The 26,756-nt window shown below is 42.8% G+C and overlaps 3 protein-coding genes across 7 annotated transcripts in view; 1 reads left to right on the top strand and 2 right to left on the bottom strand.

Moving 5' to 3' along the window:
- Window positions 1-427: 427 nt before the first annotated feature.
- Window positions 428-15,265, bottom strand: cenpq (centromere protein Q). 4 transcript variants are annotated; one of them, XM_015361831.2, is made up of 10 exons: window positions 14,935-15,265; window positions 14,424-14,489; window positions 11,799-11,861; window positions 9,326-9,377; window positions 7,847-7,958; window positions 7,130-7,198; window positions 3,578-3,707; window positions 2,944-3,063; window positions 2,446-2,523; window positions 428-1,616 (listed from the first exon to the last, which is right to left on the bottom strand). In XM_015361831.2, exons 1-10 carry the CDS (start codon window positions 14,944-14,946, stop codon window positions 1,419-1,421), a joined length of 900 nt encoding a protein of 299 aa, XP_015217317.1. In that variant the 5' UTR covers window positions 14,947-15,265; the 3' UTR covers window positions 428-1,418. The 4 variants fall into 4 exon arrangements, with proteins under 4 accessions (XP_015217317.1, XP_015217316.1, XP_015217318.1 ...); XM_015361830.2 differs by having other exon boundaries at window positions 428-1,622; window positions 14,935-15,264; XM_015361833.2 differs by having other exon boundaries at window positions 1,597-1,685.
- Window positions 15,266-18,260: 2,995 nt separating this feature from the next.
- mrpl16 (mitochondrial ribosomal protein L16) lies at window positions 18,261-24,859 on the bottom strand. The gene is made up of 5 exons (XM_006638071.3): window positions 24,624-24,859; window positions 23,578-23,649; window positions 20,841-20,989; window positions 19,975-20,268; window positions 18,261-18,981 (listed from the first exon to the last, which is right to left on the bottom strand). The coding sequence occupies exons 1-5, from the start codon at window positions 24,679-24,681 to the stop codon at window positions 18,790-18,792; spliced, it is 765 nt and encodes a 254-aa protein (XP_006638134.1). The 5' UTR covers window positions 24,682-24,859; the 3' UTR covers window positions 18,261-18,789.
- An 898-nt stretch (window positions 24,860-25,757) lies between these two features.
- Window positions 25,758-26,756, top strand: part of LOC102683754 (chloride intracellular channel protein 5-like) — a 49,149-nt gene continuing 48,150 nt past the window's right edge. For both annotated transcript variants that reach the window (XM_015361826.2, XM_015361827.2), the window contains exon 1: window positions 25,758-26,725. In XM_015361826.2, the coding sequence (XP_015217312.1) occupies window positions 25,943-26,725 (783 nt within the window). In that variant the 5' untranslated portion in view covers window positions 25,758-25,942. The remainder of the gene's footprint in view (window positions 26,726-26,756) is intronic.

Here is a 26,756-nt window from a genome sequence, read left to right on the forward strand (position 1 = left end):
ATTCTCTACCTTACATATACGTCTGAAAACATGTTTGTTTGCAGGGTAATTCCCAACAGAATGAACAAACATGCAGCTTCTACCACTTTAAGATCAAATCCTATAGAGCAAACTGCTAAAATACTCTCTACTGAAATCCTTTTACAGAACTAGTTTCATATAATGTAAGAAAAACTACCTTAAAGACAATTTATAGAAAACATTTTTCAATTTGCCAGTGGTCTTCTAGGATGGATGTGAATGCAATTTTCAGAAATTCCATCTTCCAGACCAGTTTAATTCAGCCTACATTTCTCTGTGCATGTATGCACTACACCAGGAGAACACATGAAAGGACGGAGGGGCAAAGTACAGTTGATCCTCTTATGACGTATCAACTTCAGAAGAAAAATAAACTACTGTATGTATATGAGATTGTAAAATGATCTGCAAGACACATTCACAAACTTTATTTTAAAGTTTTTCTACATATCACATTTAACAACAAATCATCAGCAAATGAAAGACAATATGATAAAAAGGGTTTGATTCTATTGATTTTGTATATATAATCTGCAAATATATCAAATTATTAGTGTGAAGAATGCAGGCTTTGGAAATAGGTGTTATAAAAGGAGAATGCAAGAAAAAACTCAGATTTCTGCATCTAAAAGAAGGATTGAATATATAGTGCCTTGACAAAGGAACATTTTTGAGCCAAAACATTAGTTCGATAAATTCCAAGCAAATGGGACAAAAAGTTCTGACTTGCTGTCAACTGCCGCCTTTAGATCTACGGTAAAAAAACAAAACTGCTGAATTGGAACATAGTTCCAGTTAGACTATGTTCTGTAGACCGATGCTAAACGGCTGTCTAGTTTTGTTTTTATTATGAAAGAATAACCTTACTAACTCAGGACTTAAGGGTTTGTCATAATCGACAAGTTAAGATTTTGACGTGTTTAACCCTGGAAGGAAAAAAAAAATCCACAAGGTTATTTTAGTTGAGTAAAACAGCACTCCAGGTTCACCATGTCGCAGGGGCAGAGGGACAATGAGGGGGATGATATACAGCTGATAGAGAACAGGATACAGCATTTCTGTACCCTTGGTCTGCAGTGCTCTAGTTCCCACAGGCTCCCTTGTGCTCTGTTCCCTGTTTTTGCTATGGAAGCAGTTATTACATGCAGTGAAAAGTGGCTTTAGAAGGTGTTATGATATTTCAGAAAGGCTTTGTTATTGTGAAAATTAATAAAATTAAGCCAAACCTAGTAAAGGACAAAGCAGAAACCACTAAGTCTGTAAACAAAAAACCATGGTGATATTCTAACCAACATATAAACCTCTGTGGTCTGTAGAGCAGGAAGACAGTTTCACAGAGTAAGAGAGGAAATGGCAGCACTAGGCCCCGCAATGCAGCAGCACACTGAGGCTGCGGGCTACTGTGCTGCTTCAGGGCTACTGCTCCTCTGGCCCTCGGAGGCAGTCTCAGGCCCAGACCGTGAGTAGTGCTCAAGGCGGTCGACTTGGTCATGCGCTAGCTCCAGAAAGGCCATGATGTCCTTCATCTCCTTGGAGGCCTGCAGGGCTTGTCCAAGCTGAAGAGCTATACCGGGGTTGGGCAACATCTTCATCATCTGCTCCTGCCAAAACATGAGCCATCAGGTGGCAGGGGGAGAGAGTGCCAGAGAGCAAATGCCCTAAAACTTCAAGGTTATAAAGAGAACAGATCATTAGTCCCATTAGATCTTGCCATTTTTCTACCTAAAAAGCTTTTTCATCACAGCATTTGGATTCATTTCTGAAGCTTCTTAAATGCTTGTCTCCACTACTTGGAAGATTTCTCTAGCGATTAATTATCCCCCACAGGACCACTAACAGCAGAGCCAAAGTATTTAGATGTGGTGGTGGGGGACTACTGGAGCTGCAGTGCAGTTTGTGGTTAGGAAACTATGGCCCACCAGACACGGTTCACTAATGATCAGGATCCCTCCCAAATTCATTCACCAGCTGCAAATGAAAAGACCTGAATTCATGACACTTCTGTCACTGAGATACCATATTTGTTTAGGGGGTGACGGTGACATTAACTGTGACACCACCTTCACCTTAGTTTTACCTCAAAGTCCTACATTTGTAACCATACACTGTTTCTTCTTCCTAAAAGGGTCGAATTAGTATTTTCAAACATCCTGACTCTTGATAACCACTGGACTTCATTTTAAATTAGGGAAGGCAGTCTAGAACTACAGCTGATCAAGGACTTGTGAAACCTTGATAACACTGCGAAGAACTCAGAAAGCTCTGAAAGCTTTAATTTACACTGTGTTAGTGTCTTAAAGGAATTTACAGTTGTTTGTGTGTGTATGATCAGGGCCTTAAGGAGATCTCAGTATCTTTCTTGAGACTGTGTGGGATGTTAGGACCGACTGTCCAATCTGTGGGTGTGAGGCGGTGCCGATGTACCTGAAGCAGGGGGGCTGTAAAGCTCCGGGGAGGAAGGCGGGGCAGCTGTAGGGCTTCAGGCCCTGGCCGCGGCAGCACCTGCAAGAAACCACAAAGCACATACAGTAAAACCCAGGAAGCAGAAGTTCATTTATCCAGCCTTCAGACAATTTTGCTTTCATTTTTAACTTAGAATTCACACAATCATTTAAAATTTCGGCATTTCTTTTTTACAAAGCACAAATATATTTTTTTTTAATTGAGGTATTATGCAAAATAACCTTATACAGCAAGAGAAAGCAAAAGCTCTACTTAATGTTAAAATGTATTATAACCATTTATAAATATTTGAATCACACTAGTTTAAGATTTCTCTGTCCAACTGTTTTTTTCATGGTACAAATGGTTTGTTTTTTTGGAACAAACGGACCAATGTAACAGCTTGTAAGCTCCATTAAGCTCAACCTTGTAACTTTTTACCTAATTTTAAATAAAATCAGACCCCCTGAGTTGTAGTACCTTTTGGGTGCATCTCTCCAACTTCTCCTGCTGCACCCTGAGAGTGCTGATCCTTTCTTGTAGGCTGTTCTTCTCAACTTCCATCTCTTCCAGTGTTTTGACCACACAGCTCACATTGTCCTGCCAATACAGAACACCACAGTGTCACACACAATACTTTGGCACACTGTACCACACAGCTCACCTTGTCCTGCTAATATAGAACAGCACAACATTATACACAACACACAGGCACACTGTACCACACAACTCACTGTCCTGGCAACACTGATTAGTACAGTACCACACACATCACACTACAAGCACCCGCTACCACCTAGAGCCAAAAAGATAAGTTTTTTTTGCACAAGCAGGAGTCATTTGACACCTTTAACTACTAGATTTGCCAACGCTGCACATTATAGAGACAAATAGCTTAGTGGCACATTCAAAGGTCAGTGAAACCACCATAGTATGACTGACCTTAACAGTAGTAATCTTTTATGTGACCAGAATGACTTCCTGTATATAGTCTCACTTTTTTATATATCTCTCTGTTTAGGGCTATCTATCATTCTAAGCATAACTCCCTTATTAACCCTCTCACTGATTTCCTTGGCCTGCCCCTTCCTTTCACACCCCAGCCATCTGTCACCTCTAGTTTGTGGAGGGTGTTTTTGCCAATATCAAGCTTCTCTTTCTCTACTTGATGAAGCTGTTTAATCCTTCTCATGTCACCCTGGTTTGTAGAGGGCACTTTCAGCTGTGCGCAGTGAGCCAGAAAACTGCAGAGACACAAGGTGTTGAGTGTAACAGATTTCAACAGATAAGCACGTTTAAAAAACCTAAGTTGTACAATCCCAGGTCAGGACCACAGAGAGATGAGGAGCTTTGTTCGTTTGTTAGGAGGTTTTAAAAGGGCTGTTTTCACTCAGAACAGCCGTCATTTTCTTACCTTTTATTGCAGAGGAGGGACTACGCACGATGGAACAAAAACTAGAAGGCATTATTTTGAGGCCCCTGGTGTAGGCAGACCTGCTGTTGGAAAAACTCAAACTGCTAATGTTAAACAGCTCAAATTGCTGTAATAAGTGTTGAGTGTAACACTAATTTCCACAGATAAGCATGTTTAAAAAAACACAAAGTGCACAATCAGGACCACAGAGAGATGAGGAGCTTTGTTCCTTTGGTAGGAGGTTTTAACAGGACTGTCTTCACTCACAACAGCTGTGATTTTCTTATGTTTTATTGCAGAGGAAAGAAAGAAGAATTAATAAATTGGAATTCTAAAATGGAGACAGGGAAACTGGCTATTCTCATTGTCTAATTGATAATATTTTTCCCTTTCACAAGAATGTACAACTTTTCCTTTTTAAATATCAACAAGGTAGCCACCTGTCTATTTTGTAAAAATGTACAGTGCCTTTTTTTTCCCCAATGACTCACATTTCAATGTTGCCTGATGATGTTCAAAAAGACAAGAAAAACCCACCGATACCATATTCGGCTCTTTAGCCCCTCAAGTGCCATACATTGCAGCAAAGCATTTTGGGCCTAGGCCATTAGTGCTTCCTGCACTGCCACAAAGTTCACACTGCCTGGCTGCTTTATGAACTTGGAATTCAGAGTGCAGAACTTACACCAGATAAACTGCAACTCTAACCTTGAGTTTTCTTAACTTTCATGGCAAGAACCATCTCGAAAGGTTTTTATAAAAATCATGTCACCATGACATGGTGCACAGAAGTCTAAATCCTTTGAGTAAAACAGGAACTACTATAAAAAAGTAATATGGAAACATTTTAATGATTTTTTTCTACAAAATGAAAATTTATCAATTTCTCAAAAATTAGAAACCCAGTAATAAAAAGCATACTCCAATCTGCACAGAGCTGTGACTCGCTCCAGTTTTACAAGCTGCCGGCTGTTCCACCAGTTTTACTGAAAAAGAGGAAACATGCGACAAGATTTCTAAATCTCAGGTTACCTCCACTGTTCCCTTGGTTCTCCGCTTTACTTAGAAGTGTGTCAAATGCACAACATCCTTCACGTGGTGCTGGTTTACGAACTTACTGGGGTCATCACCTGGCAAACCTGGAGGAAACCAAACTGCTATGCTCTGGGAGTCAGACCATTAGTCCCCTCACAGATTAGAGATGCAGCTCTGCCAAAAGCAAGTCTACAGCAGTGGTCTGAAACAGTTTCTAGAGGACCTAGGGACACAATTCTAATTAACTGTGTAATTTTACCAAGCTCTGAAGTGTTTTAAGTGCCTTTAATGAAGTGAATACTTTAAATAACAGTGTATAGAACTAAGAAAAGTCCCAGAAACGTGTAACCATCCTGTTATTCAACTGACTAAATAAGATGGAACAAAAACTAGAAGGCATTATTTCTGGTTATATTATATAGACCCCTGGTGTACACAGACCTCCTGTTGGAAAAACCCAAACTGCTAATGTTAAACAACTCAAATTGCTGTTGAGTGTAACACTGATTTCCACAGATAAGCATGTTAAAAAAAAGAGAACAGACTGCAAAACACAGTTATCTGAGCTCTTTAATCTACCTCAAGCTGAACAATTTAAAACTAATACTTTCCATTCTGCCAGTGTCACTGATCACATCCTGTATTAAAGCTTTAATCATTCTGTGGAATCTGGGGAAGAAGCTCAGAATCACAATTTTAGCTTTGCCACAATACGGATTCAGAAAAAAATAACATTTCAAAAAGTTCCATGACATGGACCTGCTTTGTGATGTACACTATTTATGGTTCCAAAATGAAATTAATGGTCTCCTGAAACATTTACATTTGATTTCAGAAAGTATAAGACTTGGGGAGGAGATCACAAATTGAGCCAAACATAATGATGATATTTTAAGTAACCCACAACTTTCCACACTGATTTTAATGTTTCTAACAGACATTACATTTTTTATGTTTTAATCAAACATTAGTTAATCAATGCTTTCATTAAGAACATATAATACAGGTATGCTGGGACGCTAAAATGCCTTAATATCAAGAACACGGCTCAGCTTGCTTCAGTATCACTCCTGCTAACTGGTCCTCTTAATTTTTAAATGGCATAATACTATGATGGTGTCACATGTGCCAGCAGCAAGAAATTTCCACAGACATTGGTCCTTCATTGACAATGTAGTTTCTACAACAGTACTAGAGTTCTTAACTGCAGACAGGGAGATAAGAGGGAACTCTTATGTTTAAACTTTCAAAGATATCAACAACTCTTCCACTTTCTGCACACTTTGATTTTTAAACACAGACAAATGCGGATGCGTTCTGTGCATTTTTATAGTATCCTGTCTGTATGGGTAATTTCTGAGTTTAACTTGAAACCACAAATGAAAAATCAAGGGTGGGGATGGAAAGAAAATTAGCTTATTTGGGTCAAACCCCAGTGTCTCTATCGACTCCTTAAGTAGTCACAAAGTATCGTAAAGGTTCTAATTAGTAACAAGTCTTTCGGGAAACAGCTGGATCAGATCCTCAGATCATTTAGCTATTATAGACTAACTACCAAAAGGTTACAGAGGTCAAATGGCCTACTTTCATCTATAACCTTTCTCATGTTTATGAGTCAAAGTTTAAATGAGGTCCCTTTCACTTACCTTTCACCACTGTGTGGTGAAATTAGCTTTTGAATCTGTGTCTGATCAGTACTACAGGTTAGTGAAATTGCTTTGTATAAAAGAACAGAGAAAGGCTTGATCTGGCAGGCAATGTGAAGTCATGGTTCTCAGGGTCACAGCAAAGAGCTTTGCGAGACTGGAGCTGCTGTGGACCAGACTGTGACACAGCAAAGGTCTCTGTCCCCATGAGATTCTGCAATCCAGAAGCTACACCTAAAGTATACTATTTACCACAACACTTTTGAAAACAAAATGTAAGATAAGTTGCTGGCATTACAAACTTGCCACATGCTTACACTGCCCACAAAAAACTCTTAAGGCTAATCTACACTACGCACAATTTTTATTGACATCTGATGTCCAGTTACGCAGCCGTTCAATGGGTAGAACTCTGAAGTCTACACTGGCAGCACATGTAGCCTATGAAGCTGTCATTATGTTGTTATGAATTATGAGCTGTTATAATCTTTCAAGCAAAAGGAGTGTAGTGGCTATACTCGGGCCACTGTCCAGTGACAACTCGACACAGCCTTGAGAGCACCACCCTCACCTGTCCTTCTGCTTGTTGAGTTGTCTCTGAAGCTCTTCTCGATCCTTCCGGCTCGAAGACAACACTGACCTGAGAGAAAGAGAAAGAGCAGGAGGAAAAGCAAAATGAGGCAGAGAGAGCAATGAGAAGAAAAAGAGAAATGAATGGAAGATGAGAGATACAGATAAAGGGAAGAAATCAGACAATCAGATCCTTTGTCTGTCTCTCTGACCAGTGAGATACTATAGTCCTCCACTGAATAGTCATTATTGTGATTCTGTGACCCTCAGACCCTTTGGCTGACCATCAGACACTGAGATACCACCGCCCTACAACTAGTCTCTGACCACTCCCTCAGTCCTGCTACCGGCTCAGCATGCTGAACTGCACATCTGCACCGCATGTGGCAGATACTGTCTACCCTGCAAGATATCGTCTTGTAAAAAGGACTGAGCCCCCAGAATTCCATCCAAAAGCAGCTTTCAGATCATTACTTTCCTCCACTACAGGCATGATCAAACATTTTAAAATAGTCAAAAAACAATTAAATAAAATTCAGTTCCTGATACTCTTCATATATGAACCTACTCTTGCCAGAAAGCCATCCTCTACAAGTAAATAATAAATGAATTCATTTTAAAATTGTTTATAGTATATATTGACAAGAGTTCAGTCTGAAAGTCAAGATAAGATAAGGGATGAAGAGCGTGTTGTCAGCAGTGTGTTGTGAGCACTTACAAAATTGCCATATTTAGGGTTTCGCTTAGATACTGCAAGGAGGATTTGGGCAAGGGCTTCCAATCCTTCAAGACTTTCCCTTTCTTTCCAGCAGGAAGCACCACGGAACACACTGGAGAGAATCACAGGAAAAGTTCAACCATGCAGAGCTAGGAAAACCATTTGAAGTTCAAGTCTCTGATTCAACAAAGGTTTGTAATTTGCTGTGTAGCAGCATTCTGCAAAAAAATAAAATCTGAGAACCTGGAAAAAACTTTTTAACTTGTTAATACTGGATCTCTCTGGAGTTAGATCTAAGGTAATTATTACTTAGCTGACTTGGCTCAATGCAATGTAAACTCAAAATAACAGAGCTGTAAAAAAAGATATGAAAGCTTTATAGGTTATTAAAACAGTTTAAATTACTACTGTACAACAAGGGGGAATTTTAGTAGAAGTATTATATTATTTTCTAACAGTTACAACATTTGAACTCAAATATGACATTAACTGAAACCTGATCTTCCACTTCAGGGTCCTGATAAAAGACTTAATACAGCACATTTAATTCACTGTGCAAAAAGATAAAAAAGGTAGAGATAAACACAGACTTGGTTCAAACACTAAAAAAGCAAATTTCTTAAAATGTGTTAGATGTGTTTCAGTCCTTGACAAACCTAGGAAAAGTGTCCCAGACATGGGGGCGGTAGTCTCTTAGGAGCGTACAGAAGGTAGACTGCAAGTTTTTTTGTGGCATGTAGAGACAAAGGAAATTCTTGATAGAAGATGAGCATGCTTTCTTGACCTTGCTAAAGCCTACAGTGTACTATTCTGACAAACCTGTGCCCAACCTTTGTAGAAAAAACAGCAAACAAGGGTTTTACAGCAAATAATCCTTTTTGCAAAATGAAAGTGTTTAGGGTTTTATTGCATCAATAATTTTTCATTTAAATAATTAGAGAAGCTGTGCAAAATAGGCAAGGGCTAGAACCTTGAACTGCTTGGAGTCAGTAAATGGAAGGCAGACAACATCACACAGAGCAGTGTTGCAGGAGCGCCCCCTCTTGATGCAAGCACGCAAGACAAGATTTAGATGCTAGATTAGCATTTTCAGTTGTGACTGTAAGCAGTCACACACTCTTTTTAGTTTAATTTTGCAGAGTCTGTTTGCTTCCCAGATGTATACTTATGCAAATATTGGTATCTAGTATCTGGAAAAAAATGTTTATTATGCTTTATCTCTTGAAACCCATCCATCCTTGCAGATAGGATCTACAAGATAAAATACAAGTTATCAATACAAACAGGATTGCGAGGGATTTGACCACAGTCATTAAGAAGCTGGAGTTAGTGTCCCAGGCAGACATTCATAATCTCCCATTTATTTCAAACATACAGATTAGCAAATACAGATACTGCTAGGCAGGCCTGGTGAAAGGGCTACAGCAATCCAAACACAAGCACCCCCTGTCTCCCAAACAGCTCTTATTTCCATCTCACCTTTCTTTTTCTGGGGCTCACTACGCTGGGTCTTCCCTTTGGACACTGCCACCTAGAGAAAAAAAAATACAGTGTTTAATCTCCAGGTTTTTTTCTGCTTCCTGGCGCTCCTTCTGCACAGAGCCTTTAAGCGATGGATTGTGCAGGCCTGGTGACCCACCGACAAATCGGGCTTTGAGCAAAGACTCCCCTGCAAGGTGTTCAAAATCGTCTTATGTCCAAATTGTACATCACTAACCCAGAAACATGCAAACATGTTCAATGTCATATCAAACATAGGGGTACATTTAACATTAGACATGTAGGATGATTTGTGGTGTAAAAAGAAATAAAACAACAACCGCTAGTCGTAGCCCAGGACTGGATCTTGGGCAATGCTATTCTGTAAAAACAGTTTACACCACATGCTACTTCCTGTTATGGCAATTCTAAATTGCTGTTACATGAGACAGGAAGTTGGGAAGACAACACGGAGCTTGTCCTGCAAACATATAAAAGTTATTTACATAGCAGCACCCAAAACACATTCTCCCCTCCACATTCTCAGGGGTTCCCAATTCTGAACAGTGATAGGGCTTTTCAGTTCTGATTAATTTTAAATGAACAAGTGACTGGGGGAAGATTCACATGATCTTGATCATGATCATTATGAGAGTACTGTTCTATTAACTTTATGGGGCTCTACCACATGGCCACATGCTAACTCAATCCTGAATCACTTGTCAGCTATGACTAGGATTCCCCAAGAGAAAGAAAACTATTGGCTATAGTGTGGGATTGAGATTAGTTGGTTAAAATTCTTTCAGTTCTTGGCACAACAGCGACTCCTTAGACTTGCAATGCACCTGTAGGTTTTGCAATGATGTTAAAGAAAAAAAAACACTGCTCTTCCTGTCAGCACTAACCCTGCAGAGCACTGTAGAGCTGGGCTATGAATCAGATGAATGGTTCTGTAGGTTAGAATATCAAAAGAGAATGTCTAACTCTTTATAAAGTGATTGGATTCCTTAAGGAACCAAGACACTTGAGAACCAGAAATTTCAAACTGAGTGGCTACATAATAAGTAAACAGGTTTATTACTTTTTATGTTTTAAAAAAGAAAAAAAAATATGATGTCAAACTCAATCCATCAGATGCATGTAAAATGCATATATATCATCCAACTTCTAACTGCTTCTTCTAATACAGGGTTGCGGATGAGCAGGAGCCCATCCCGGCAGGTGCAAAGCAGGATACACCCTGGATGGGAAGCCAATTTAACACAAGGCACACACAGACACCCGCACCAGGAGTAATTTTCCCAGAAGCCAATTAGCCTACCAGTATGTCTTTGGACTATAGGAGGAAACTGGAGCACCTAGAGGGAACCCATGCAAACAGGAGAGAACATACAAAAACACAGATGGCACCCCACCTCTGGAATTGAACCCAAGGCCCCAGCACTGTGAGGCAGCAATGCTAACCACTGTGCCACCAATGCATATATTTATTAAAGAAAATGTCTCAGATACAGTATATGACCATATTGGAATTTTCCCTTAAAGGTTAGAAAACAGCGTGTCATCTGAATATACCTGAGGGAAAAATTAGGGATGAGGTGAACAGGAGCCAAAAGGCAAAGGGATGGCACTCAGATATGCATGAGAGGCAGAGAGTGAATGAAACCTGAAGCACAATGGTCCAGCAGTCCAGTTGAATGCACTGCCTGTGTGAAGGACAGAGAAAGTCAGAGCACCATGAATGCTATAGCAGACAGATACAGACACGCCACCAGGGAGCTCATTACTGTCCTCGGAAGCACACACTCATCATCACTCAGGGACACATTTGCACACTTCACTTAGAGCTCTCCTCTGACTCAGCTATGAGAATAAATATGTTAGACTCCCGGAAGACAACAGTGCTCTCCTGGGATAAGCAATCAGGCTCATTAGTTTCCATCCTATTTTACCTTTCTGCTTCTTCAAAATTGCTTTTGTCTGAGCCCAGTGCTTAAGGCTCACATTAAATTAAAGAGGCTGCAGCTTCACCGACTATGAACTCAGTAATCAAGGGCATCTCTTTTTAAGGAAATCCACCATCAAGGATTAAGAATGAAAATTTGTACTGGCAGGCAGACAAAAATCTAAGAATCATTGCATGGCAATTCTAATCTGATTTCAAGGTTTTCAAAGACGCCTAGTTTGATGTACATGACAGGGTTTATTGTATATTTGGTTAAATTTGCGTGGGGAATGTTTGCAGAAATATTATGTGGATTTCAGAACTATTCTTGTGCCATTTATGTCCTTTTTCACATAGACGTTTCTGCATAAAAAACCCTTGGAAATGCTTGTGTTCAGGCCACAGCAGAAAACATACATCTGTGTCACTGCTGTGTTGTCCGTAGGGCTTTTCTGTATAATCCACTCATTTCAAAACTTCACTGAGTTGTGTAACAACGTCACTCATCCCTCTCTCACCATTTCTCACCTGTGAGGATACTTGTCGTGAAGGTGTAGGGCCGGCAGGCCTGCCGGAGGCTCGTGGAGGTTTCTGCACGATCAGAGGAGAAGGGAGAATGAAGAGACAGAAAGAGAGGCCACTACAAACCACAGGCAGGAGGCTGAACACCCTTTAGGTACTAGTGTACTAGGAAAACAAAAACAAGGGCAAGTTTACATAAACATCCTGCAGAGACAACTTTCACTGCTAGAATGGGGCTGCTAGCTCACACTGTATCACTCTCGTTTTAAAAATCTAGTTCAAATGTAGCTTTCTCTTAAATCAACTCAATCATTAGAATCAATGGACAGTTGCTTTCTGGGAGACCCTTGAACTTGTGAACTTGTGAAATGTTTGGCAATTTGGAATAGGTTGCCCTTTCTTGTGGGTTCTTAGCCCTTAACTCACCTATTCCGGTTTACAAAAAATGGTGTGATATCATTGTTGATACCAACCTGTGCATTCTCCAGGGAGTGAGGAAGGCTCTTGAACCAAGGGTTTTCCTATTTCACGTACCTCAGACCTATATCTAAATTTGAAATCTAAATGTTTTAATAACTGCTACAAGGGGTATATCCTCTTCCCCATATGGCTTGCTTCACTTGGCTAAAATCAGTCCTCTCACAGCTATGAACAGCAAATGAATCTGCCTTTGAAAAAGCAGCACCGCAGGTAATCCACTTTCATCTTGCACATTCAATATACACAATATCATACTGGTGGTTCCAGATGAAGATTTCTCCTAACCCTCATTCTCAAATACATGCTCATGGTGTACCTGTTACTGACACACAGGCCATTCTCGGGGCATTATTAAGCACCAAACGACCCTACCCCACAATCATTCTTGGGGTGCTATCAAAGCCCAGAATGACCCTGCTCCAGTATTATTCCCAGGAAACTATCAACCTTGAGAGTCAAAAGGCTGTATTTTAGTTTTATTCCTGTATCACTCGCTTAATGTTAACAATTGCTACAAGAGAGCCAGCAACACCAAAAGGCCAACAACACAATAATAATGCAACACCTTTCACAAATTTAACAAATTCAACAATGTAATAAGAACAAGAGACACTGAACAGAGCCCCAGCGATACCTATTGACACCATCACCACTGGGCAGGCACAGATGAGGCACAGGCTTAGGATAACTTAACTTTCTGGAAAAAAAAAAATCCTGTAAAACCATATCTACAATGAATGACTGACACTCTATACTGACTTTGTATTACAAACACATTTTATTGATTAATGTAACCTATTGATTCTCTGGAAAGTTTTAGCTCTTATTTAACTGCATTACATACTGCTATTGTGCCAGTGTATTTGTTTACTGTTATATGACTTTAAGGATTACCCTGCAACTCACTGAACCTCAGCAGGTGTGAGCCTGGTCAGTACAGTATGTGGATGGGAGACCTCCTGGAAAAAAGACTGCTGCTGGAAGGGGTGTCTGTGGGGCTAGTAGGGGGTGCTCACCGTGCAGTACGTGTGGGTCCTAATAGCAACAGGAACACTATACCGTAGAAACGCACCGTCCTTCTGATGAGACGTAAAACGGAGGTCCTGACGCTCTGGGGTAATTAAAAATCCCAGGATGTTTCTTGAAAAGAGTACAGATGTTACCTCAGCATCCTGGCCAAATTTCCCATTGGCCTTTACCAATCATGGCCTCCTAATAATCGATATCTATGAATCGGCTTCATCACTCTGCTCTCCTCCCCACTAATAGCTGGAGTGTGGTGAGCCTACTGGCACACTACATACTGCCGTCGCATCATCCAGATGGGGACTGCACATTGATGCTGGTAGAGGGGAGTCCCCATTACCTGTAAAGCGCTTTGAGTGGAGTGTCCAGAAAAGTGCGATATAAGTGTAAGGAATTATTATTATCATCACTGAAGGTTACCTGCATTAGCATAAAAAGTATACAGGTCTGCTAGCATACAAATTTACAAATTAAAATTTGATTAAAACTAACAAAGTACGCTGATTAGCTGGTGTAATGCAAAACTGATTGTTTAGGACTAGCATTATCAATAGAAACACTAGAATATTATGTTTGATTTATACTACACAATTTTGATTGTTTAGGCCTAGTACTTTATTGAAAGTGACAATATGGAAATCAAGCTTAGTTTGATAAATGTAATATACAGACAAATGTTTTGTTGGGATGCTTTTTTGTATAGCTCTAGTTTATGCAGCCAAATGTATTGGTCAATATACAGTATAGTATATAAATATCGAGTAGTTGTTTATTGACATATACTGTTTACTGGTTTATTGATCACATCTGTATTTGGAACTGATTCATAAACATAATGGTGTGATACATAAACTAGCTAATACTCCGTTCTCCTTTGTTAAAAGGTTTCGTTGATTAAGGAAATGGACTTTCAATACTTGGTGCCTGTGTAACGATATTTACAGATGAAAGCTAGTACTCATTTGGGTAGAACGTTACGTGTTTCAGAAATTTCTACAATCAAACTTCTTTCAAACTCTGTATTTAGAAACTATGTACAGTATAGTTAAAACTGCCGCTGTGGAGGAAAACAAAAGCTTCGCAAACATTTACATGTACTTGAAAAACACCGGATCCATAATTCACCGTGCGTGTTAAAGCAATCCGGATGTGCCGATGAAAGACGTGTTCCCCTTCTGCAGTTCCCCACACCTGAAATCCATAACCGAAACGTTGAGTCTCTTTTCTTTTCATCATGGAATAAACCTTTAATTGTTCCTGTGTTCTCCATCTGTCAGGATGTGCTAACACTACGGATCTCAATCCTAGGACAGCGAGGCAGTAGTAAACACGACCTCTGAGACGTCCGACTTTCAAGCAACACATGAGGCAGTGTCAGCTGTTATCGCCAGCGCCAAAATGAACGTTACCAAAAGCCAGCAAAAATAAAAATATAAATTGATACGCAACGCTTTTACCGAAATAGGTGAGAATATTACAATGCTGAGTTCAATAAAGACAGAAAAGGAAATATCCAAATTACACTGCTTCATATTTTCAACTTCTGTATCTACAATTACTGCAATGTAAGCAAAAAATTGCAAATATTAAATCGACACTGATCGAATTTCATGCAGAGAAAACGCCGAACACTAACCTTATTCACCATGGTCGTGGCTAACACTGGTCTTGCCTTACGTTACGGTCACTGGATGCAAGACTCCTGCAGCCACTGCCAGCTGTCGGTCTGATCTCAGACGCGGTTTCAAGAAGAACGATTTTTTCAAAACCTTATTGGACAGAACTCACCAAAAGAATTGCATTTAATTTTACAGGGGGCGACTAAAAAGCTTATGCGTTGTATAGCCACATATTGGGTAGCAATTACAAGAATAATATTGGTTAAATAAATGTCGAGTTATTCAACCTCTGTCTCCCGCCGCAACTTTTCAAAGCTGCGCAGAATCTGTCAGGACCAACGCTGACGAACCTGGGTGACGTCACCCAACCTCATCCGGAATGTACCACTTGATTTTATTCTTTCCTACAAAATTGTGCTTTTTCACTGAATGAGCCAACAATGCTATGTATGTGCTTCCAGTAGTCCATATTAAAAGGAATTAGGCAAAATCAAGATAGAATCGCATTATCCGGCACATTGGTGGTGGTGGAGGGGAGTCCCCATTACCTGTAAAGCGCTTTGAGTGAAGTGTCCAGAAAAGCGCCATATAAGTGTAAGCAATTATTATTAATTATAATTATTATTATAAGAATAACAGTCTTGGGGTTCTGGAATCTGACGTTTTCTGTCCCTTTAAGTTATCAATAGCATAAGGGAGTGGGGAAAGATTAACATGTCTACCTAAAACTTAATCCTTTCAGTTAAAAACCTGTCCCAAATGAAGAAATGTAAAGGGAACATATAAAAACCTACTGAACTCTGGGCACCAAGTTCTAGTGTTTAGTTAGACCAGCTTTTAGTCTCAAAACTATTAAAAAAACACCAATAGAAAAGCTATTTTCCCTACTCTTAATTTAACTGTTACACTCACTGTTAATCCATCACAGAAACAGATAATGTCATTGGTAGTAGTTCAGGTGGGTAGGTGCGTCAGCATGCATAGGCTGCAAAGGAACAAGTAATAGGTTTATTCCATGCTGAAAAAAAGAAGAAAGAGAACACAATGTTTCAGCCGTGGAGCCTTCTTCAGGTGTGAGAGAGACAGGGCAGTAGGCAAAGGTAAAGTAGCGGGAGAAAAAAGGTTGGGAGGGAGGAGGAGTGAGAGGCGGGAGCAGGGGACAGAAAGAGAGGCCAATCAAGAGGTGTGAAGTCAGAATAGGTGCAGAGAGGTGTGAAATGAAACTTCCAATGAATGGAGAAAATTTAAAAGAACAGTAGTCTGTCGTTAAGGGAAGGGAGAATGTGTGATCCTAGCTGCAGAATAATTTTAGTTTCGGTGGTCTTTCTGATGTATGAGTTCGGAAAACCGTCTTTGAGAACACAGACGGAGAGATTAGAGTGGTCGTGGCCGTCAGAGGTGAAATGAGAAACAATGGGCTTGGAGAGATCTTTAATCTTCACAGCCCTGACGTGTTCTCTGAAGCAGTCTCCGAGTCTCCTTCCTGTTTCTCCAATGTAGATGGCTGGGCATTTACTGCAAGAGATACAGTAAATAAGTAGTTCAGGTGGGTAGCCGTGTCAGCATGCGTAGACTGCAAAGGAAAGTAAATAAGGTTGCTGGAGGTACAAGATGCTGTCTGGGTGATCCGGAATTGTCCTGATGGGCCTTGAATGAGTGTGGTGGTGGCTGTGTACTTGCAGGTGATACAGCGAGCTCTGTTGCAAGGGAAAGTGTCTGGTGTGGATGGTTGTTGAGGGTGGTCAAGGGAGCTGTGAACAAGGAGGTTACGCAGATTAGGTGGTCGGCGATATGAGATGATAGGGCGATCAGAAAAGAGGGCCCCAATGGAGGGATCATCCTGTAGGATGGAAAAGTTGTGCTTAATGGTCCTGGGGATAGGAAGTGTGTTAGGGTGGTAAGGAAGCACCAAAGGAATGCGGTTGTTACGGCAGGAGTTCCTGATCGGGTTGATGGTCCGGGGCGTGTTTTTGGCTCGGGCAAGGGCCCTGTCAATCACACTGCTGGGGTATCCTCTGTTGATGAAAAATGAGTACATTTCAAGGGCTTGGTTCTCGAAGTCTATGTCGTCGCTGCATAATCGTCGTAACCTAAGGAACTGTGAAAAAGGAAGAGAGTTTTTTTAGTGTGGTTGGGGTGAAATGAGCTGTACAGGAGGTAGCTGTGTGAATCCGTGGGTTTGTAATAAACTGAAGTGGACAATCGGGGGTAGTTGATAGAGAAGTTGATGTCTAGAAACGGAAGAGTAGTGGAAGATATGTTAACCGTATATTTGAGGGACGGGTGGAAGTTGGTGAAATGGTGCAGGAAGAACTCAAGCTGATCGTTGGAGCATGTGGCGGCACCGACGCAGTCATCAATATATCGTTTGTAGAGGTCAGGGACATAGCCAGTGTAGGAAGCGAAGAAGCGTTCTTCTACCCAGCCGACAAAAATGTTGGCATAGCTGGGTCCCATTCTGGTGCCCATGGCAACTCCACTGACCTGTTCGTAAAAAAGATTATTGAAAGAGAATGCGTTCAGTGTGAGGACCAATTCTGCAAGGCGTACCAGGGTGTGGGTGGGTGGATCAAGCACTGCGCATTTGTCCAGCGTGTGCTTGAGGGCTGTAAGGCAGTCGTTATGGGGAATGATGGTGTAATGTCATGTCAGGGGAAGCTCTGCTGTAATAGTATGTTGTCAAAGAGAAATTCTCCTGTATATGTATGGTGGCACAGAAGCGCTGTGATTGTCTTTGCGTATTGTAAGTTCTCCCTGTGTTTGCATGGGTTTCCTTAAGGTGCTCTGGGATTTTTTCCACAGTCCAAAGACGTACTTGTTGGTTAACTGACTTCTGGGGGAACTGGCCCTGTGTGAGTGTGTTAAGCTGTTTGTTTGTGTCTGTGTGTGCCCAGCAATGGACTGGTATCCCATCCAGGGGCGATCCTGCATTGTACCCATTGCTTTCAGATCCTGAATTGGATAAAGTGTTAGAAAACGTATGGATGGATATAAAGGGTATTGGGAAAGGGAAGAGGTAAATGCCGAAAAAAATAGTGCCAAGACAGTGAGGTAGTATCAATAAGTACTTTCTCATGCAAACACTTTTATACCAGCTGTAAGATGCAATAACACTGTGGATGTATAAAGCTGAAAATGTTGGTTACAGGGGAAAAATTCCTTGAAGGCTCCTGAAAACCTAGTTATTGTTGTTTGAACAGCCACGTAGGATAAATGGTTTTGACCAGAAAGAATTTTACAGACCATTCCGCATTTGAGCATCCTCTCCAGCAGTGGACAAAGAGAACATCTGATATAGGGAGCACTAAGAACCTGCTTGTAGGTAACAATAATACAAAAGACATTTCTTTGGAAAACATCAGGCTGGGATGTTTTATTTTCAACTGCACATCTTATTCTGAAGAAGGAATAGAAATCCAGTTATAAATAAAAAAAAAATAATAATGGAGTCCCTTACAGCAGACAAAAGCCAACAGGTTTAGCGCATTTAAGCTGCACTTCAATTATAAAATAATAGCATCTTTTTCAAAACACCCATCCCAGCTTCTGATACATCATTGGCTTTGTCCTGGACAGTCTTTAAATTCCATCTGCCCAGGGCTGCCCAGCAGAAAAATATCTGTTGCATTGTGTGTTAAATACCCAGCTACTGACAATGTAAGTGTCCATAACTGTTCAACTGAGGGACAAAAGGACTGTCTGTCACCCAGATTGTGACCCCTAAACCTTAGACAAAGTCAGGAGCAGCTTGGTGTATCTACTGAACAGTCAGTAGCTGCAAGGTGGTGTGTATGGGAGGACGTCTATTCCCACTGCTGGAGCCGCTTTCCACAAGTCTCCTGCCAGGTGAAGGTCGTGGTAGAGGTGATCACTCACACTCTGCCCGGCAGGTAGAACTTGCCAGTGTACCTCCCATGGTACCGCAAGTCAAATGGGCTCAGCATCTTGCGGATGCCCAACATGTTGGAGGCAGCCACTCTCTGGAAGGTCCAGGGGTTCTGATTGTTCATTTCGCGCTCCTTCACCTCCTGCTGCATGGCAGCCAGACTCTCCCTGCTCACAACCTGCCAAAACAGGGACACAAGATAGCTTACAAACCTCATGTGGCCCACCACACCCCTTTCTTTGCTCATATCCTCTCCCACAGATACCACAAGTTTATGTGTTTTTGACAAATCCCAAGGAATAGGCTCTCAGAACTGTTAGTCAGTGTCCTACACACACCAGCAACTCTCTGTATACAGAGGTTAAGCTGTTATTTCCTCTGCTAAATACATAAAATGTGCCTAATGCCTTTGCTGTTGCTGCTACAGACTTCATTGCTCACTGGTTTTTGTACCACTTTCAAATTTAACAAACTATTTGAAAGTCTAACAGACCAGTGCTTCCCTACCCTACTGAAGGAACACTGTGTACATTATCAATGCGGGTGAGTTCTAAATCTTCGGTGTTAATTGAAGACTTAATTGACCTGCATGCTTGTTTAAACACGGGTACCACATTTCTTGCTTGCTATTATTTCTTACTCAACTAGTTGATCAACTGAATATGAACAGACAGAGGTGGGAATGACACTGTATCAGACACAACCACAGGTGGGAATGACACTGTATCAGGCATGTCCACAATGAGCATTCTTCCTTTTGCAAAAGTCTCATTGCTTACATTAAGGCAACATATATGTCATTGTGGGGACTTCTGAAACTCAGAAAATGGCACAGGCCTGATAGCAATTGCAAATCTTGATCTCTTAAGACAGGAAAGCAAACTTACAAATATGCCCCAAATAGAAATCAATTAGCTTGTGATTACGAACTCAGCTGGAGCAAAAACCACAAGACACGGAATGGAGAACACTGATCTAGACTAGGGCTACAAATCTTAATGCATTTCCAAAATAAGTTTATAACAGAATAGTTCCTTAATTATTTCCTTGACTATCCGCAAGATTGATATAATCAAATAAGCTTCCGGTTGTATTAACAACCTGCAATGGGCTAGACTTGAAATTTGCCATGTGGCCTGGGTTGAGATACAGACAAGGAAGAGCAGCTGACCTTGGCTGGGAAAGGCAGCTTCTTGGTCACCTCTATCAAAACAGGTTCAACCTCGCCAAGCTCACAGCGCCCTCCAAGCTCCAACACCAGCCGCCCGCAGCGCACGGGAGTCACATAGTGGTCTATGGCACCCTTGCCTCCGCCCATGCGCTGCCCTAGCCCCTTGCGTGTGATGGGCTTGTAGGGCGCATTGACCCGCCAGCGTGCAAAGGTTGTTCGTGGGTCGATGTGCCTGTTGATGGTCAGTCTCATCATTTCCATGTGACCCCAGTGTAGGTAACCCCCACCCATAGCCTGGGATGGAAAGAAAAATCATTTCAGGAAAGACAAACCAAGTATATCCTAGAACCAGTTTAATATGATACAGATTTAACTACTGGAAGACGTGCTTGAGAAGAAAAGGAAATATCCACTGCTACTGTGGAAGGTGGTTCCACAGTAGGAATGTAGTAACCTGGCCTGCATGAAGAGGGCACCATAAAGAGCTACAAATACATTTGTATACAGTTTCATTACTGGCTAATGGAATGAATGTGATTTTTCACACTGTCTGCTTCATATTTAGCACATCATCTCACTCTGGGGCAGGAGTAGTAGCTAGGTGGTAGTCAGGAACCTGAGGTGCAGAGTGCAGATAGGCATTACCAGTTTAGTCGTGCAATGTGTAGTTTAGTATATTGAAATATTGTGGTTTGATTTGATGCTTTTTCTTAAAAACAAAGCCAGAAACCCTCCTGGACCTTCAGTCTTGTTTAGGAGTGTTTCATATGTGAGGGTGCTATGATCTGTGTTACCAAAAGTAGGATCTCCCACTCCAATACTACCAATGATGCTGTGTGCAATATTTATGCATTACCAATACCCACCACAATGCCATACTGGCCATACATGAAAGTAGTTCCCCTAGTTGCAGGTCCCCTGATGTCTCTTAATCTTTTCATTTCTCTCTTGGCCTTTTTGAGGTTGGGAACCTTGTTTATGAACTTAAGTTTTGGGCGCTCAGGCAGTACCACACCTGAAGTAAAAAGAAAAAAACAGACACTACTGAATTAAAGACAACATCAAAGTTATCTTAAAGAGAACTGGAACAGTAAGAAAAGACAAACAGCGTCGGTCACTGGAGTCACTCAGTCAGACAGAATAAGTCTCCACACAGTGTCAGACACAGGAGTCAGACCGTCCCAGTCTCCACACAGCGCCAGACACTGGAGTCAGTCCGTCCCAGTCTCCACACAGCGTTGGACACTGGAGTCAGACCGTCCAGGTCTCCACACAGCGTCAGACACTGGAGTCAGTCCGTCCCGGTCTACACACAGCGTCGGACACTGGAATCAGTCTGTCCCGGTCTCCACACAGCGTCGGACACTGGAGTCAGTCCGTCCCGGTCTCCACACAGCATCAGAAACTGGAGTCAGACCGTCCCAGTCTCCACACAGCGCCAGACACTGGAGTCAGTCCGTCCCAGTCTCCACACAGCGCCAGACACTGGAGTCAGTGAGTCCGTCCCAGTCTCCACACAGCGTCGGACACTGGAGTCAGTCTGTCCCAGTCTTCACACAGCATCAGAAACTGGAGTCAGACCGTCCCAGTCTCCACACAGCGCCAGACACTGGAGTCAGTCAGTCCCAGTCTCCACACAGCATCGGACACTGGAGTCAGTGAGTCCGTCCCAGTCTCCACACAGCGTCGGACACTGGAGTCAGTCTGTCCCAGTCTCCACACAGCGTCGGACACTGGAGTCAGTCTGTCTCAGTCTCCACACAGCGTCGGACACTGGAGTCAGTCTGTCCCAGTCTTCACACAGCATCAGAAACTGGAGTCAGTCCGTCCCAGTCTCCACACAGCATCGGACACTGGAGTCAGTGAGTCCGTCCCAGTCTCCACACAGCGTCGGACACTGGAGTCAGTCTGTCCCAGTCTCCACACAGCGTCGGACACTGGAGTCAGTCTGTCTCAGTCTCCACACAGCGTCGGACACTGGAGTCAGTCTGTCTCAGTCTCCACACAGCGTCGGACACTGGAGTCAGTCCGTCCCAGTCTCCACACAGCATTGGACACTGGAGTCAGTCTGTCCCAGTCTCCACACAGCGTCGGACACTGGAGTCAGTCTGTCTCAGTCTCCACACAGCGTCGGACACTGGAGTCAGTCTGTCCCAGTCTTCACACAGCATCAGAAACTGGAGTCAGTCCGTCCCAGTCTCCACACAGCATCGGACACTGGAGTCAGTGAGTCCGTCCCAGTCTCCACACAGCGTCGGACACTGGAGTCAGTCTGTCCCAGTCTCCACACAGCGTCGGACACTGGAGTCAGTCTGTCTCAGTCTCCACACAGCGTCGGACACTGGAGTCAGTCTGTCCCAGTCTCCACACAGCGTCGGACACTGGAGTCAGTCTGTCCCAGTCTTCACACAGCATCAGAAACTGGAGTCAGTCCGTCCCAGTCTCCACACAGCATCGGACACTGGAGTCAGTGAGTCCGTCCCAGTCTCCACACAGCGTCGGACACTGGAGTCAGTCTGTCCCAGTCTCCACACAGCGTCGGACACTGGAGTCAGTCTGTCTCAGTCTCCACACAGCGTCGGACACTGGAGTCAGTCTGTCTCAGTCTCCACACAGCGTCGGACACTGGAGTCAGTCCGTCCCAGTCTCCACACAGCATTGGACACTGGAGTCAGTCTGTCCCAGTCTCCACACAGCACCAGACACTGGAGTCAGTCCGTCCCAGTCTCCACAGAGCGTCGGACACTGGAGTCAGTCTGTCCCAGTCTCCACACAGCATCAGACACTGGAGTCAGTCCGTCCCAATCACACAGCATCAGAAACTGGAGTCAGTCCGTCCCAGTCTCCACACAGCGTCAGACACTGGAGTCAGTCCGTCCCAGTCTCCAAACAGCGTCGGACACTGGAGTCAGTCTGTCCCAGTCTCCACACAGCATCAGACACTGGAGTCAGTCTGTCCCAGTCTTAACACAGCATCAGAAACTGGAGTCAGTCTGTCCCAGCCTCAACACAGAGCCAGACACTGGAGTCAGTCTGTCCCAGTCTTCACACAGCATCAGAAACTGGAGTCAGACGGTCCCAGTCTCCACACAGCACCAGACACTGGAGTCAGTCAGTCCCAGTCTCCACACAGCGCCGGACACTGGAGTCAGTCAGTCAGCCCCAGTCTCCACACAGCGTCAGACACTGGAGTCAGTCCCAGTCTCAACACAGCGTCAGACACTGGAGTCAGTCCGTCCCAGTCTCCAAACAGCGTCGGACACTGGAGTCAGTCTGTCCCAGTCTTAACACAGCATCAGAAACTGGAGTCAGTCTGTCCCAGTCTCCACACAGCGTTGGACACTGGAGTCAGTCTGTCCCAGTCTTCACACAGCATCAGAAACTGGAGTCAGACGGTCCCAGTCTCCACACAGCGCCGGACACTGGAGTCAGTCAGTCAGCCCCAGTCTCCACACAGCGTCAGACACTGGAGTCAGTCCCAGTCTCAACACAGCGTCGGACACTGGAGTCAGTCCTGGTCTCCACACAGCGTCGGACACTATTGTCAGTCACTCCTATTTTCTACATGGCATTAAGACAATGATGCCTTTCATTCAGTCTTACCACTGTAATCAGGGGGCGGGGCATATGTTTTCAGTCCTGCAGAGAGAACCTTGAGGGGGTTCTGGAAGAGCCCTATAAAACACAGAGAAGCAAGAACATTTTATTATCCAGAACAGGAGCAAGTGAAGATATCTCCAATACCTCAGCCAATGCCATGGGCTTTCTTAAACTGCACTTCACCTGATGGTGGCTTTTTCTGCTGTTCAAAACTGAATTACAGCAGAAAAACACAAACATTAGTTGGGTAACTACATTAAGACTTAAAAAATACATTTAATCTGACTCTTTTGCTGAAAGTGAAATCATTTTAGGGAGGAGGGGGTCATCAGGCCCCAGAAAAATCAGACACCTTCAGACACAAATGTTTACAAAAATAACACCTGTACTAAACTGTTTATTTTCCTCACAAAATCCAGTCGATAAAGAAGTCAATAAAAATGGGCCAACAAAAATATTTTATTTTACATGTATAAATTAAATAAAATTAAAACAAAAAATGTTCATTATTATATATCTTACTAGTTCACAATTTCACCTTCCAATATCACCAGTTCTGGGTCCTGCCACTGATCACACTGAGAACAGCTATTTATTTAACATTTGATCCAAGGGTCACAGTGGAAATTAGGACTATGAATTAATTTCTAACTGTAACTCTGTAAAAGATTATAGAGTACTTTTTGTTGACATTCAAGTCAGGAGGTTAAGTTACAGAACAAGGCAAAATTCGAAAAAATTGCATACCTTATTACCGTTAACTTAAAACCGAAAACAGCATTCCCCCACTGAATGTGTAGCAGCTCCTTATACCGCTTAAAAGGAAGCAGCTAAAGCAGCAGCATCAATTGAAACATACAGTAATAATCTGCACTCCACAGAAGTGTGCCCAGTGCAACTGGTCTATGACATACTGTACAGCCTGAAATGCAGCTTCACCATACCAAGCGAGCATACACTGGAGACACTATAATATAATTACGATATAATCTGGGAGGTCAAACTACATTACTGTCTGAGCTAATTCGCAGTTATTAAATGTACAGTACCTGTGCACCCAGTGCTCCGGGCGAATACCTGGACGGCCGATTTTAACAGAGGGATCATGCTTGTATTGCAAAGTTTAAAACCGCTTCTCTAAACTGTTCCTCCCGCTGCCTCCTTCACACTCTTTACACTATCAGATTTAAGCGCGTTAGATAATTCATGTGCAACTTCTATTCACATTATCACCCCCAAGGTCGCCGCCATTATTACTAAAAATCCGGTCCGTCTAAAAACCGGTCCGTTGCTGTAATCAGACTGAGAATCAAAGTTCCGGTTAACAACTTCTGTTCAAATGTTTAATAAAAACCACGTATTGATCAGCTTTGATCCGTTTTCCATTCACCTTACAACAAACAAGATATTCGTGTTTAAAAACTGATGATAACAAAGCGATCATTATTAAAGATGATGCTGATGATTATTATTATGATGGGAGTGTAATGATTAGGGTTGCTAACAACCCCTATTCCTGTGGTTTTATCTGCATGGAGTTTGTATGTTCTACCCGTGTTCGCATGGTCTTCTTACACAGTCCCAAAACACACAGGTAGGTTAGTTGGCTTCTGGAAAAAAAAAAAAACTGTCCCTGGTCAGAGTGTGTATGTGTTTGTGTCTCCGTGTGCCCCACGATAGACAGGCATCCTGTCCAAGGTGTATCCAGCTCCCCCATGACCCTGAATTGGATAATAATAATAATACTTTATTGTTGCTTTTCAGTCAGTCACATAAAAGAGGTGTAAATAATTATCAGATATTAGTATTTCATTGTTTTATTCTAGTGTGTCCTCTTATAGGTACAGGAAAGTGTCTTTAATAAAAGATACTGTAGGTTAGGTGGCTATCTCACCTCTGCCTAACCAGAACTGAATATGTTTTTTATATTATTCCTTTTTATCTTCACAACTCATTTGGTTCTTTATGAAAGGGTTCAGTGACATTTGTCCTCTATCCCATGTACCATGGAAAGCTTTCCTCAGCTGTGTACTGAGGGAGCTCACTGTCGGAGATGGAAGACTAAAAATGGAGATGTGTCTGTCCCTTTAAATGGATCAGCCTGAATAACCAAGACCCTGAAGTACAGGATTTAAGCAAAGAAGTCATGTGGAGATCAGGGTCTGAAATTCTAGATAATCCCTAAGAAGGAGGGAGCATGAGAGAGAGAGGCAGGAAGGGAAAGCCACAGTAACCACAGGGACACAGAAACACTGGCAGGAGTCGGAGAAACAGCCAGAGAAGACAAACAGACCTGCACATTACCACTTACACTGACCAAACAGATTATAACAGACACACACGCAGAAAGACACAGTATCCCAGCAATATGGCCCAGACTGAAAATGATGTGGCCACCATGGGGCCCAAGTCAGAGTTTCTCAATGGAGACCTGACCAATAGCACTGGAGAGCAGAAGCCGTGGCAGGACAGTTTGGCAGGGGAGAAGGTGAGAGAGAAGGCACAGGACGAGAGTCCTTGTCTAGCCGAGGAGATTGAAGAAGGCAGTGCACCCACTGAAGAAAACAAAACTCCCAATGGGAAAGAGGGCACAGAAGAAGAGGGGGAGAGACAGGAGGATGAGACAACAGCGGAAGCAGAACAGACAGTGGAAGGAATGGAGAAGAGCACTGGTTCTTTAGAGAGAGAGGTGACTAATGGTGGAAATACACAGGGAGAGGAGGCTGGGCCTACTGCTGCCACATCTGAGACCATCTTGGAACCCTCTGGCATCCCAGGCGGACAGGAGAGAGGAGAGGAGCAGGGGACTGAAGAAGAGGGGAAGACTGAGCAGGAAGAATACCTGCAGAGGGGGGAGAGGGAGCCCAGAGAGGCAGAGGAGGGAGTGGGGGAAGCAGTGGAGGAAAGCAGCAGCAGCAGTGAGGAGTCAAGCAGTGATAGTGAGGATGAGGTCGAGGCCGAGGCTGAGTCTACTGCAGAACACAGCCAGAAGGAGGTGGAAGATAATGGTCTACCAAGGAAGAAGGAAGAGGTTGTTGAGGGAGAAGCAGTTCTGGAGGCACCAAACCAGGAAGCAGCGATAGGTCCTGGGACACTCAGGGAGGAGAGTGGTTCTGAACCTCAGGAGTACGACATCTCACTGTATGTCAAGGTAGTACCATTTTTATTTTCCATGAGGGTCT

The sequence above is a fragment of the Lepisosteus oculatus genome, chromosome 13 (genome assembly GCF_040954835.1).
Source record: "Lepisosteus oculatus isolate fLepOcu1 chromosome 13, fLepOcu1.hap2, whole genome shotgun sequence".
NCBI classification, from domain to species: domain Eukaryota; kingdom Metazoa; phylum Chordata; class Actinopteri; order Semionotiformes; family Lepisosteidae; genus Lepisosteus; species Lepisosteus oculatus.

Coding starts and splice junctions, on each gene's coding strand:
- mrpl16 (XM_006638071.3), bottom strand. CDS start 24,681: ATGATCCCTCTGTTAAAATCGGCCGTCCAGGTATTCGCCCGGAGCACT. Junction 20,990..23,577: donor CCCGCCCCCTGATTACAGTG/GTAAGACTGAAT, acceptor TTTTTACTTCAG/GTGTGGTACTGCCTGAGCGC. Junction 18,982..19,974: donor AGCTGCCTTTCCCAGCCAAG/GTCAGCTGCTCT, acceptor CTGTTTTGGCAG/GTTGTGAGCAGGGAGAGTCT.
- cenpq (XM_015361830.2), bottom strand. Junction 7,959..9,325: donor TGAGCCCCAGAAAAAGAAAG/GTGAGATGGAAA, acceptor GATTCTCTCCAG/TGTGTTCCGTGGTGCTTCCT. Junction 1,623..2,445: donor TTACAGCCCCCCTGCTTCAG/GTACATCGGCAC, acceptor ATGTTTTGGCAG/GAGCAGATGATGAAGATGTT.